General features: G+C 32.6%; 1 protein-coding gene across 1 annotated transcript; it reads left to right on the forward strand.

Annotated features, from left to right (window-relative positions):
• The first annotated feature begins 12316 nt into the window (after positions 1-12316).
• Positions 12317-13827, forward strand: LOC109168549 (heavy metal-associated isoprenylated plant protein 21-like). The gene is made up of 3 exons (XM_019317602.1): positions 12317-12537; positions 12646-12721; positions 13347-13827. Exons 1-3 carry the CDS (start codon positions 12466-12468, stop codon positions 13637-13639), a joined length of 441 nt encoding a protein of 146 aa, XP_019173147.1. The 5' UTR covers positions 12317-12465; the 3' UTR covers positions 13640-13827.
• Positions 13828-15469: the final 1642 nt, after the last annotated feature.

Below are 15469 nucleotides of genomic sequence, written 5' to 3' on the forward strand. Positions count from 1 at the left end.
AATGTAGAATTATAGTACGAATAGGAAAGTAGGTATATGTGTGTTTTAATATTGTCCTATTATATTACAAATAGGAATTTTAATGTAGAATTATAGTACGAATAGAAAAGTAGGAAATAATATATTCTATTAGGAATTGTATTACACTATTTTACAATATTAGAATAGGAATTTTAATGTAGAATTATAGTACGAATAGGAAAGTAGAAAACAATATATTAAAATTTGAGAATTTTGGGCGGAAAGTTAAGTTGGGGATTTTGTTTTTTATATATAGTATAGATTTGTTATGTTTCTTATTTCGTCATAAATATTTTCACATTTTCACATTTTCACCTCACTCAAGTATATATTTGGTTCCGGCTCTAACTATCGTGTAACCTATCAAAAATATTATATTATAATTTATAATGTATTTTGTATTTTAACCTTACTAGTATTTTCACCCGTGCGATGCACGGAATGAATTTATTGTAATATATTAAGAATATTTGAATCAATATATAATTATTTAAATTAGAACATCAAATACTATATAGTGCAATTAAAGATACGGTTTGGATCGTTTATGTATTTTGATGTTATCACTTATCATTGCTTGAATTTGTGCAAATAATTGCTCAAATTAATAGCTAATGTCTAGATGTACGCATGCAGTGCTATAACTTTGAAGATTTTATTTATCATTATTTAGTAATTTCATAAATTAGGCAAATGTGCTCGTTCTCTAACACTCAGTTATAGGAATGAGTTGTTATCCTAATTCATTTGTATGGAAGATATATTTTTTGTCTAGATATATAACAATTTTTCCATTAAAAAAAACATAATCTCGCCGATTATATTTACACATTATTGAAACCTTGAAGACGACATGAGTAGTGACAACACTATCTTGTCCATCCTCGTCTAGAGCTAACACCTTCAATCCATCTAGACGGGTTACTCGGGTGAAAATATATAATAGTAGAATATCACTCAATTAGTACAGTGATCCTTTTTATATTTTCAGTCAATTAGTAATATCAGATTCATTTTCAACCAATTATTCTTTTTTATTTTCAGTCAATTAGAATATCAAATGCAGTGATATTTTTACCTAATTTCCGTTCAATTTTTAATTGATTGTGTAGATATTATTATTGAAATATTTCTGTTTTCCATTTTTAATTTACCTTTACTATTGTTTAAAATATGCATTTACTATTGATAATGTAGAATATTATTATTGAAATATTTTCGTCCAATTTTTAATTTTCGTTCCATTTTTAATTAAAATGCAATGATATGACCATTTTTTAGTCAATTATGGATCATTTTTATTTGCAATCAATTATTAATATTTATTTCCTTTTATATTTTTAGTCAATTAGTAATATTAGATTCATTTTTAGTCAATTATTCTTTTTTATTTTCAGACAATTAGTCAATTAAAATATAGATGCAATGATATTTTTACCTAATTTCTGTTCCATTTTTATTTGATAATGTAGAATATTATTATTGAAATATTTCCGTTTCATTTTTAATTTTTCGTTCCATTTTTAATTTACCTTTACTATTTTTTAAAATATACATTTACTATATACTATTGATGATTTAGAATATTATTATTGAAATATTTCCTTTGCATTTTTAATTTTCCTTTACTTGATGATATAGAATATCATTATTGAAATATTTCGGTACCATTTTTAATTTCTGTTCCATTGTTTGAAATTGTGAAAGATTTATGATATAATTGTGATTTGATTTATTCTACGGTGTAATATTATTGTGAAAAATTAAAATGCAATAATTTGACCATTTCGTTTTCATTGTAGTCAACTATAGATCTTTTTTTTTCCGTCAATTATTAATATTCATTTCCTTTTCCAATTAACCTAATTTCCATTCATTTTTTCATTTTTAATTTTCATTCAAATATGAATATTTATTTCATTTTCCAATTTACATAATTCTCGTTCCATTTTTAATTGATGATGTAGAATATTGACATATTTCTATTCCTTTTTTTAGTCTGCGTTCCTTTTTTTAATTTACCTTTACTATTTACTATTGTTTGGGATGGAAATCAAGTAAATAGGATTTTATTTTTGATTATAGTATAAATTATGCATGTTTGAGATTTTGTAATTGACATTTCTATTGTCATTTAAACTTTCATTCCCACTCAAATAATTTTCTGACTCCGTCCTTAAAGGTATATTGTCAGTATTCTCAGTAACATACAAAGAGTTATTACTGTTATAAATATTATATATGTGGACATTATTATATATATGGTAGTAGTTGTAACTGATAAAGTTACTACCTTTTATATGTATTCATTACCTTATATTTGTAATACCTTTGTATAAGTATTTGATATGATGAATGAGAATGATAACCTTTCCTCTCCTCTCTTTGTCTATTCTAATATTCTTACAACACGTTATCAGCACCCGATGCTTTACCGAAAGAATTATCGAGTCTGATTTCCTCTACCGTGACACTAATCTCCGGATTAGTGTCGAGGAGGCGAGATCATCCAGACGCGGACGCCGTTGTGGATCCCGTAGCCTCCCGCCTCATCCGTCGCGCTAATCAAACTTCGCGGTCATCACCGATCGTAAATCTTGAGGCCTGCCGCAATGGAGACTTCTCGCAATCCGATCGGCGAGTCAACGATTGGAAGATGCAGAACTTCTGATCTGATTTCTCTCTCGTTGGATCTTCCTGAGATCAACACTCCGGGATCTTGAGGAATAGATCTCGCAGCGCGGTTTCTAATACAGAACACAGACACTACCAGCCATTGCCGCTGTCGCCAAGAAGAACCAGCCACCGCCGTCTGCCACCCCATTATCGCCACTGAGAGTTTCAACCTGGAAATCCAGAACCGAAAATGCTCTAGCGATTTTGAGAGAAAAGGATGATCTGGATGGACTGATCGCTGATCAGCCGCAGGCGGCTCTTCGGATCATTGCTGCGCGGTCGGCAAGTTTCAGGCGTGAATAAGAGGCGGACAAAGGAACAGCGTCAACACCGACGCCGTCCGTTCCATTCTCCATTGACCAGCCCAATACAATTGGTCGTCTTGCAGATACGTACAATTCCCTCTCACTTCATATTTATTCCTATGTGTGCATATACATAGATAGTATGCATGTGTATGTATATATGCAGTAGTATGTCTGTGTGTGCATATATATATAGTCCTTTGCGACAAATTCCATCTAGTGGCAGCGCTAATTACATTCTAGGCACTGGGAAGCAAGTGTGCGATAGCTTCGATTTTTCCCGGCGATGGATCACTACTGTTTTTTTTCTCCTTACCTTCACTCCTTGTTAATGCTAATATATCCACGTATTTGGTGTGATCTCATGGCTTTGAAAAAAAGATACAGTTAGTGATTTAATTAATATACTTGCTATTTATATTATTTTGTGATTAATATTTGGAGGTTAATGTTGCCTTGCCTTATATTATCAAATGCTTGAAATGCTATGTTGTCTGGGTACATGCAAAACGGAATGAAAACTTATGGGTCAAACAAATCTGTATTGTGTACATATGTATGTGCATGCGTTACCCCTCATCTTTTATATGAGGCTATAGGCTAATCATGGTCCCTTATTTTGGTGTTAATCACACTGCTAATTTGGTTCATTTTGGACCCTCGCTGAAAAATTTTGATCGGTTCAGCTTAGAAAATTAAATTCGTGAAAAATACTTTTTGAACTCCTTTTGGCCTGAATTTTTTTCTGGAGAACTTAGACTTGTGGTATTTGATGTCTGTAAAAAGATTTTGTTAAAAATATGCTTTGGTTGTACTAGAAAAATTATGTAAAGTTCTGGCAGTACAGTTAAGTTTTCTGCCTGGCGCAGTGTTGAAATTTTTTTTAGGAAAAATACTTCTAGACCTTGGATTGGCATGAAAATTTTCATGTACGTTCTAGACTTGCTGAACTACATATCTGAAAAATTTTGTGCCAAAATGTGTTACCGTTTTTCTCTAGAAAATTCTGCAAACCAAGTCAAAATTCTGAAATTTTCTGCCGGTTTCAGCTTGTATGTCTTGCTATTTGTGTTGTTAATCGTAACTGACTTCAACCTTCATATTTGTGTTGCCAATGAGGAATCAATTTTTAGTGGAACTCTCTATTGGTTCTAGCCATACTCATGCTGCCAATACCAACTGATTAGCATATATCTCAATATGGTGAATGGGTTTTGTAATCCCATTATTGTCTAAGCTACTCTGTATATTGCACTGGTACCAAGTGAAAATGCATGCCATTCAACCATGGCAAAAATGTTTGAACTTCAAAGTGAAGAAAATGAATGACTGTTTGTCACTTCAACTGCTAGTCCCTTGTTGGGTGTAACTCTGACTGACAACGATTCACAAACTACTGATTTCAAATTCTAGATTCTACTATTGAGAGATTATTCTAAGCCACTGCAGGATACATAGTTCTGTGGATCTGAAATCATATTGCACTGGATGAATGGTACTTCTCTCATTTTATTTTCTAATTTATGAATTAATAGAATCTCTCTTGTCATGTCACGCATTGTGTGTACCACACATGATACTCTTTGTTTAAAGTGGATGTGCATGACTTAATTGAGATTTTGATGTTCTAGACATAAGGGACATTTATATCCATATTGAATATGCTTCTCTTTAATTGACAACATTTAGCATATAATCTCTTGATTAGGCTCATAGAAGAGAATTTGTTCTCTTGTTGGCAATTAATTATTTGCTATAGGCCATAGCTATTGTGATTTATCACGCAATGTATAAGTGAGACAATAACATGAATTCTCAATATGGTTTTCATTGTTAGGTTGCACCTGCCGTTGCTAAACCTTAATTTGATCTTGTGATATCAATTATATGATGAGTCTAAATATTGTGATACATAGCATAAATATTGAATATAGCTTTGCTCAGAAGGCGAATTTATTGCACTAATTATATGATAGCACCAGGACAAATTCCCCAAATGTAAAAATTGACTTGATACTTATTCAAAAGTCAATTGTTATTTGTCCAAATTCAAGTTTATTGGTTGCGCTAATTTATTATAGCATTGTTTCACACGAGTCTTTGACATTGAAATAAATACCAAATTTGAATATTTACACAAAAGGATAGTACCTATTTTTTTTTTTTTTTTAAATATAGTTTTGCCTAGAAGGCAAACTAAGAACGTTAATTTATCTGTCACTCGTTATCTTGCGTGTCATTTATGATAGTCACATTGTACTCTAGTAGTATTTCTTTGAGTGACCAATGACTCATGATTTGTGAACGAAGTCTGCAACTTCTATTTTTAATGCTATGCTACTATGCAAAAATGCTATGTGCTTAACCGCCAAAAGTGAGTCACATCATGTTGGTTTGCTTGAAGCAAATAAATTGTTAATATTTGATAATTTTTCAACATCTATACTTCTTTTGGCGTTTAACCTCCCTAAGATTGTCGAATGTTTCACTCATTTTGTTCACTGTGTATGCTTGCCCTATATGATTTTATATGCAACTTGTGGTAAATTTCATATACATTTGAGAACTTATTGTGTTGCGATAATCATTACATTTTAGAGACCCAATTTTTATTTATGGCATGACCAATTGGGTGACTGAGGGCAAACATAATGAGTTAGATATTACAAATTTTTTTTATCCACATGAGTATTTTATAGAGCATGTGTGAAGGAGAAATTATTGAATTATCTGTTTTGGGGATATACTTTTGTTTGAAATCCAAATCTAACTCACTGCATATCACAAATCAATCCTTCAAGGATTGTTATATCTAGTACATGGTTTCAAAATAAATATTTTCCTATCTGCGTTATTATTTATAGTGCGCAGTCTATTTCAATATATCACCACCACAGCGTACCTCTAAAAAGGCTAACAAAGAAGCTTTAGTCTCTTGATTAATTAATGTCAAGAGCACATGATAGGAGACTAATATACATATCCTTAGGTACGCTGACTGCATACTTAATTAATGAAGATTGTTTCTCGGCATTAGGGGGAGATAAAGAGTTCAAATTTAATAGAATGCCAAGAAATTCCATAGAATAAAAATATCTTCATTATTTAATCCATGTACTAGTTAGACTGAACTGAAAGTTCAGAAGATGATATATTTGCGATATTAGCAAATAATCTGCCAAATACATCTATTGATCATACTGATCATAAAAGAGTGACTAGGTCCATATACCATCCCCAATTTGGACCAAATATATCTATTGATACTCCTTGATGCCAGAAGTGTAGGAGATCTATCGGTGTAAGAGATAAGAATCATTATACCAGATCTAGTAAATAAATATTGTCACTCTTGTTATACCTTGAATAATTATGTCTTGGAGACGTTCGTCCAGATGATGAAAAACCCTAGTCAATCTATAGGTGCACCAAACAAACACAATACTAGGGATGCGGAACGACCAGATCAAAATACATTTGGGAAATGTCTAGAATCTGGTTATTTTAGAAATTGTCATTACTTTTACAAATATGGGATACATTTATAAAAAGGTTATAGTTGTCGACAACACAATTGCCATTACAAATTGCTCCGTTATATGATAATCTGGATCCAGAGTTAGGCACCGGAAGTGCCATGACTATTTAACGTATAAAGGAGAAATTAAGGCATAGCTCGACTCGCTAATTATTAATAATTCTCTTTATAACAATACACCATTGAGAGTTAACCCCGAAGGTTACAAGTGGGTTTGTGCACAAAAGAGAAATAAGAATAATGAGGTGATATGATATAAAGCGGGTTTGTAGTCTTATGGGTTCACGCAGATACCCTTGATTGATTTTAATCATACATATTTTCCCACGATAAATGGCATTAAGTTCTGCTACATCATTGGCAGAATAATAAATTATATATGCAACTAATATTAAATTCAAAAGTCCCCGAAGGATTTTAAGTTCTCAAAATGAGAAAAAGTGAAAATCACACATTAAAATATTAAGGTCTTTATAGGACCTGAAATAGTTAATATTTATTTTGAGAAATCCCTGATGGATTTATAATTCTCGAAATGAGAATTTAAGTGTCATTATATTTACTCTTTAAAGGGTTGCGAATGGAGTTAATATCCTCATTGAAGGAACAATATGTACCATTGTGCGCTTGATAAAGGGTTGATAATGAACTTATTTATTATTTATTATCTAAGTCAATATTGATGGTGGAAAACATCAATAAAATATATAAAGGGTTTGATGATGTCAGCCTATATCTAAAGACGGAGTTTTTGAAACAAAAGCTTTGGGAAAGCTAAGTATTATCTCAACTCCAGAAGATAGAGTTTTTCCTTGAAGAAATTTTTATACACCAGTTAGTCAATATATGATTTTGATTGGATACTTAGACAAACAAATATATAATGGCTACTTGGGTACTGGCTATTACTTTTGTAACTCCATAATAGAGTATATTTATTCAAATGACAATTGTATATATTTATTTACAAAACCCCTCTATACAGTTTGGAAATTTAATGTATGGGAATTAAAGATTGTTATCTTGAGGGGGAGTATCATTTTACATGAATCAATCCTGAAGATTGGGTCTTAGATAACTAATGGCTGTACTCTTTTCTTTGGTTAAGTTTTTTCCCACGGGATTTTTTTTTTTAAATCTAAGGTTTTTAACGAGGCAGCTAATCTAAAAAGAATACACATACATCATGCACTCTTTTGCTCAACTAGTTTTATCCCACTGGGTTTTCTAGTGAGGTTTTTAACGAGACATGAGTATGATATAGTAATGTAAATGGGGAAAAGTTGCAAAATAATTGCTTAAGTAGACAAACCCTAAAATCCTGAAGATTATGTCGATTGTGCCCTGAAGGTTTTGGTTGTACTTTTTTTCCCTTAACTAAGTTTTTCCCACAGGGTTTTCTTAAGTTAAGGTTTTTAATGAGGCAATCAGTACAATATATATTCTTACAAATATCATGTACTCTTTTCTTCAACTAGGTTTTTCCCACGAGGTTTTCCTAATGAAGTTTTTAACGAGGCATGAATATATACATATATATTTTTTTGTCTAGGTTTTTCCCACAGGGTTTTCCTAGCAAGTTTTGAAGATACAGGATAATGTCAAATAATGTCCAAGGGCGAGTGTTATAAATATTATATATGTGGACATTATTATATATATGGTAGTAGTTGTAACTAATATGGTTACTACCTTTTATATGTATTCATTACCTTATATTTGTAATACCTTTGTATAAGTATTTGATATGATGAATGAGAATGATAACATTTCCTCTCCTCTCTTTGTCTATTCTAATATTCTTACAACAATTACACTATCAAATATGAACGTGAAATTTATGTACTGCATTTTCCTTGATGGGCCATGGGTGTTTTGAAACTTGATAGCAGGACGCCAGGATGTCTTTATATATGTATTATTGTTTAGTGATTGATTGAAATAGTGGGCCAGCAATGATCAATGATGGCTGCTTGTTGAAAATCCAGCCCAGCCCACGTTAATTGGGCCTAGTAAACATGGAAGAAAGAATATTTTCAAAGAGGTATTGGCAAATTATACTATGAATCATCTTTAATGTCGTAAACAGATCACTTATAAATGTCCATTTTCAGTAAATTAAAGTTTATTTTAATCTACTATAGATTCATTACCTACAATATACTAAAAATAGACATTTGATACACTAAACATTTTATATACTGAAAATGAATATGAACCATGGTATAATGATTGTATTGGAATTGAAGTCATTTTTTATATTCCATTGATCATGGAGGCACAATAGTTGTTAAAAAAAAAAACAAAAAACAAAAAACAAAAATCCCAAAGAATCGAAACCAAAGGAAATTATAGGAAAATACTATGTTTATTCTCATTTTCTACTTGCAACTTTTAATCATTATTTTATGGACGTGTAGACCATGAATAAAATGTACATTTTTAATATACTAAAGGTACATTGTTTGAGTACTGAAGATATATAATAATGTACATTATTTGAATACTGAATTGAAGGTACATAATAATGTACATTATTTGAGTACATAAATAATGTATATTTAGTATATTAAAAATATACATTTTATTCATGGTCTACACAGCTTTGTGGATCATACAGAAAATTTGCCCCCCCCTCCCCAACTTCTACTTCCAAGCAATGAAAATATAGTCTATTCTTATTTGTCATATCAGGGAGTAGAATTTGAGAGTATACATAGTAGAACTCAAAAGTTATCTCCTTAACATCCATCATGGAATCTTAATCCTTTGTTGCATCGAGCTGTTACATGTTAATTACAGCCTTGCAAGCATATGATAAGCTAAGGTAGCATGCATGCAGGATTATTGAAGCATATAGGAATCCGCAGATTCTACCAAATCAGGTAGCTAGATAGATAGATAGGCTAAGCATAACCAATAATGTATAGTAGATGGAGTTGATCATGCAATAATGCCTGCAGGCAGCCTCCTTTTGGGACCAATTCAAGAAAAAAGCTAAGGGAAAGGAAAGATGCTAGCAGCTAGCTTAGCTTTAATTTCTTGCTTTTTCAGCAGCTAATGAAAGAAAGAGGAAACAAAACAAACTAGCCTTTTTGGGCCTTATAGTCTTGAAGAAATTAAAGAAGCTTGTAGATCAAGAGATAATCAAACATAGCTTTACACTTTAATTTGTACATGCATTCATGGATTCCATTTGAATTTCACTTCTTCAAGGCTCCTCCTGCCTACTACTGAATCAGGTACCCACATCACCAACTCAAATTCTCAATCACCTCTAGCTAAAACTAGAAAAATCTCGATCTTTCTTTCTTTTTCGAGATAAAGGTGTGATTTTAAGATAAAATACAAAGTACTATACGAGCTGAGTCTAATGGCGTGAAAGTGTAACTCTGTGTAAGGAAAATGCATGGTAAATTTTATTGTGCATCTAGGAACCCACTTTTAGTTCATTTTTGGTGTATTATAGTAGCATTCCAATGTAGGAGGAAAGAAAGGGGATGAGAGATATATATGGTTTGAGTTCTTACAAAATGTGGAGTTTTTTGTAGATCTCATCATTGCCTATTAAAAAAAGAAAACTGTGTGCATTTCGCATCAGTAGTGCCCCGAGCCAGAATTGTTGCCAACTGGTGGCCATCTTTTTCCTTGTTGGAATTACAAAAACCTGAGCAAAAAATCAATTGTTAGGCTTACTCTAAATTTAAATGAACATATAATATACTAATTAAGGGTGTGTTTGGTTCGCACATGATAATCGGAATCAGAATAGGTATCAAATACTTAGTATTGATAATGAGTTTTGGTGAAAGTATTTTGCATGTTTGGTAGTACGATGGAATGAGAATAATTAGGCTAATGATGAATAATGGGATGGAATCCTTACAAAGTAAGAGAATGAATTTTTCCAATGAGGTATTCCAAACTCATAGTAGTGTTTTAAAAAACAGTTAATCAAACAATAACAATCACTTTCATACCCGAGTGCTAAACCTGCCAACCAAACACACCTTAAAAATCAACATACATCTTATTAGGTTGAACCTGGTCCACGATATAAGCAGGGAGGGAAAAGAATGTGGCCGAGCCTGGGATAGATAGTGGGTTTGCTGCATGGTGAAGCAAAGCCTTTGACCCAACAAACGGCGGATGGAAGTGCCACGTTTGCAAGTCAAAGGACACGTCAGAATAATGGACGTCTCGATCTACAGTACAGTGTGGTATTTTGTGGAGAGTGCATATTCTTGGTGTGGACCATCGCCTATTCATGGTTGTCTTGTCGCACAACTCCATTCTCTTTTCACATTGATCGGCTTACAATGCAACTCTCCTTTTAAAATAAAAACTTTACAAAGTTATATTAGTAAATTAAAAAGGAAAAAATTGTACACCAATAGCTGTTTTATTTATTTATTTATTTATGTATTATTCGAGGCCCATATATAATTGGCATAAAGTCCCACGAAAAAATGAAAAAGTAAATCGTTGATATTCGCAGGGCGACCGGAGAGAATAATATAAAAGTCGGCATTCCAATTATTGAGGCTATTAATACTATATATATAAATAAATTGAAAAGCCACACGCACCGAACCCAAACCCAAAAACGCTTTTATAACTTTTTTACACCAATTAAAAAATGAGATGGAACAGCTTGTACGCGGTGAAAGCTAATATATTGTGCACAAAATCGTATAAGAAATTGGAAATCTGAAAAAATGTTTTTTGAATAATAATTTTTATTAAAAGAATTATTTTTTAGAAAATATTTTAATTTTTTGATGTTTAGTGAATGTCAAAAAACTATTTTTTTTTGTTTGGTTGAAATTAAGAAATTGTATTTTTTATTTGATTCATTTTTCAAAAAATGAACATCTTATTTGTTATAATAATAATAATAATAATAATAATAATAATAATATTATTATTATTATTATTATTATTATTATTATTATTATTATGTAGTGATAGTGGTGACAGTAATAGTAGTGTGGTGTAGTGGCGGTGGTGGTGTGGTGCCGATGGTGGTGTGATGGTAGTGGTGGTGGTGGCGGTGGCGTCGGCGGTGGTGGTACATTGGTGGTGTGGTAATAATGGTGTTGGTGGTGCTGGTGGTGCTGGTGCTGGTGGTTGTTGTGTGTGGGTCTTGGTGGTGATGATTTCTGGTTGTGTTGTGGAGTGGTGGTGTTGGGGGTGATTGTGGTAGTTTGGTAGTTGTGCTGGTGGTAATAGTAATAATCCAAAAATAGACTTTAAAATGAAGAGAGTGAAGAGAAATGGAAAATAAATAATCCAGAAAATATCTTCCCAATAAAAAATTAGGAAGACATTTTATGCTAAATTAACATTTTTTTTTGTGGAGCAAAATAAATATTTGTCTTTGACTTTATTTTCCTTTAGTACCCAAACACGAAAAAATGACTTCCATGGTTCCAAACGGACCCTAATAAAATACTATTTCTTTGACCATCTAACTCAAGTTATCAAATTGTTGACTTAATTATACAAATTTTTAAATTTAACTTTTAGTAGGAGAAGCCTATTTAAGCTTCTGAAACCTGGTTAGCTATGAGCAACTATGTTGCACACAACTAAGAGGTTTTTTTCGTGGACAAAAGAAAAAGAAAAAAAAAAAGGTAGTGCTTTCATTTTCTGACAACCTTTTTTGTTTTATACAGATAGACTACGTACGACGCAGACTGTTCAATCATATCCGAAGGAAGAATTGAAGTCCACTACCCGCAGCACCTAATAACTATAAATACTTGGGATGCAATAGCAGTATTCTGTGTCATGCATATTACTATACACAACTCTCTGCCTAGCTTTAATTTAAGCTTCTCTTCTTTTTCTTCTTCTTCTTTAACTTAGCTTTTCCCGAATAGAATTAAAGGACATACAGGGAATTGAATTCAATTCAAGAAAATGGGTGGCCTTGAGTATCTTTCAAAACTCTGCGCATTTACCACTACAGGAAGCAAAACCAAATCAATGCAGGTATATATGTATATATGCATGGTTACGTTACGTTGTTGAGTTAATTAATTCTCATATCTTACGTTGTTGTTGTGCTCTGATCTGATCTGGTGATTGGTTAACTTGCAGACGGTGGAGATAAAAGTCAAAATGGATTGCGATGGATGCGAAAGAAAAGTCAGAAACGCCATTAAACACATCAAAGGTTAATTTGTAGTATCATCGTCATCCTAGCTATATACTCCGTATTTCAACTTCTCTGCTTTATTATTATTTCTAGTTTGTTAGTTTCTAGATAATACCCTCTAAGTCGAGTTCGTCTGTCTCACATCATGGAAGTTCTGTGTTACTGATTCTCTACCTTTATCCATGTTAGTGTTTTCCCATTCAAATGGCATCTAAAAATTTTCTTTATAACCACTTTTAGGCCCAGAGGATCCACTTTCTAATTAATCATGAATCCACTTTTCTACCTACATGGCCAGTTCAACGGGTTACAGAGATGAAATTTTGGAAGAATAACCAGGGATCGAGTCTCACCCGTTGTAGCCTCTGTGGGCTCTGTCGGGTCGGGGTGTGTGGACCCTTAGGGTTAATAATGGAAGAATGAATCCATTTTTTTTTTTTTTTTTTTTTTTTTTTTCACATTTTTAATTCACTATATAGTCAACTATTGACTTTTTTAGTGTGTGCACATTTGGATAGCCGGTGGCATACTTTTTCATAAATCAAAGTAAATGTATAGAAACATAGAGTTTCAATTTGTTTGTGCAATATTATGGCAGTGTTTGGGTGGAGAAAGTAATGGAATGCATGTAACGTTTATGCAGGCGTGAAAAGCATAGAAGTGAACCGGAAACAAAGCAAGGTGACGGTGCGTGGATTCGTGGAGCCAAACAAGGTGTTGAGGAGGGTAAAAGAGACAGGGAAAAGAGCAGAGTTCTGGCCGTACATCCCATACAACGTAGTGTACTACCCTTACGCCACGCAGGCGTACGACAAGAGGGCCCCAGCGGGCTACGTGAAGAACGTCCCGCAGGCGATTGCTCCCCCTAATGCTACTGAAGAAAAGCTGTCTTTCATGTTCAGTGAAGATAACCCTAATGCTTGTTCCATTATGTGACGACGACGACGACGACCCTTCATTTTTAGTTAATTATACTTCTGCCCCCTTAACTTTCTTTTGTTAGCACAAAGAGCCCGGAATTCTTCTTTTCTTATATCTTCTTCTATACACTTAATTGAGGTTTTAAGATCTATATATGATGTCAAATTAATTGGCAGGCGCAATATAATTTTTCGTTGTAATTGCTGCATTATCGCAAAAGCTATCATTATATAATAAAATTTAATTACATATACTATACGACTTTGTTTTTTAGTCAAGCCATGAGGTGTCTTGAGTAGGTCCTAACGGTAAAAGACACCACCTTTAAGCCCGTACCATACGACAGACTAATCATCATTCGCACAGGTCGGCCTGGGATTGATTTTTCCATACGAGAGGGGGTTCGAACTCCCAACATCTCTTAAAGGATGAGATTGCACGTCCATACACGCCAACCAAACTGATTATACTATAGGACTTTGTTAGGATTAAAGAGAAATGACAATTTTGTAAATAGATGGAACCATTACCATTATTGATAGTGTGCGGTGTTAGACTCTAGTAACGTGACAATGTCAAATTAATTTTTGGTATTTTTAATTTTTACATCTCATATTGTTTGAAAGATATAACATGGTACATTGCTATATAAGTTTTTTTTTTTTTTTTTTTTTTTTTTTTTTTTTTTTTTTTTGGGATGGGTGTAAATATGAAACTTTTGTCTTGTCATCTATATGCTGCTTTTATGTTAATTGGCATCTTTTACCGCATCATACATCTTTATGAAATAATAGAATTTTAAATTAAAGTGTATACATTAAAAAGTATACTGTTAGGTCTTTTCTATACATCAGAACATTTCACTTCATTTAATCAACTAATGAACATTATTGGAAACATGTATAGTAGTTCACATTCTTTGGCTCTATCCATGAATTTTCTAGTAATACGTCTTTCACAACGAAATCTACTTATAAAGTAATGATATTTAAGTATGAAAGTTAGTTGGGGTAGTTAGCCTTATTAGTCCGTTCTTGCCAGAGTGGGAACCTAATCGTTATGTTTTTTAAATAGGATTTTCTTTAAAATTCTTTTCAACTACTTTAGTTTGGTATTTGAAAAAATCATTATAGGTAACACTATCTATATCTAGAAAGGTAGTTAAAAATTTTGAACAATGAAGCTAGCCAACAAAGACGACCCATGATTGCCACCAAACGATAAGAACTTAAAAAATATTGCAAATCCAATAATAGTATCTTTCTAGGGGGAGGTAAGAGAGATCTCTTTATTCTGTTTATTTTTTATTATAGAAATTGCATTGATGGATTCACTTCTTTAAAAGCCAACCACAATCCCCTCCCACAACAAAAACCAATGAGCGATGCATATTTTTTTCAAATGTTTTTACTTGAATTTTGGATATACTATAGTACTATACGCCAAATCAATTGTATATATCACCTTTTTCAACATTTCAAATTAAATGTTACGCTACCATGTTGCGTTTGGCTTTTCTGCCCACCATTCCCAAGAAGGAATTATTCAATATTCATGCCTAGCTACCTACAAGCTAAGTCTACAACTTGTATCGTTATTGGTTTAAATCTTGATTAGTTTTAATCTTGAAAAAGTGTATGTACATCAAATCTTGTTCTAAAGTATAGGGCAAGCATGGTTCTACACTTCTACGTCATTCAACGACCCATACTTTAGTTTGTAGCTAAGACAGGGAATTCAACAAGAGCACCAATGATGGATTTAATTAATCTGGGAGTGTGCCCGAATCAATAAATCCGGATAAGAACGTAATATAATAAGAATAATAAGCGAATAATATAGAAC

The sequence above is a fragment of the Ipomoea nil genome, unplaced genomic scaffold (genome assembly GCF_001879475.1).
Source record: "Ipomoea nil cultivar Tokyo-kokei standard unplaced genomic scaffold, Asagao_1.1 scaffold3199, whole genome shotgun sequence".
Classification (NCBI taxonomy): domain Eukaryota; kingdom Viridiplantae; phylum Streptophyta; class Magnoliopsida; order Solanales; family Convolvulaceae; genus Ipomoea; species Ipomoea nil.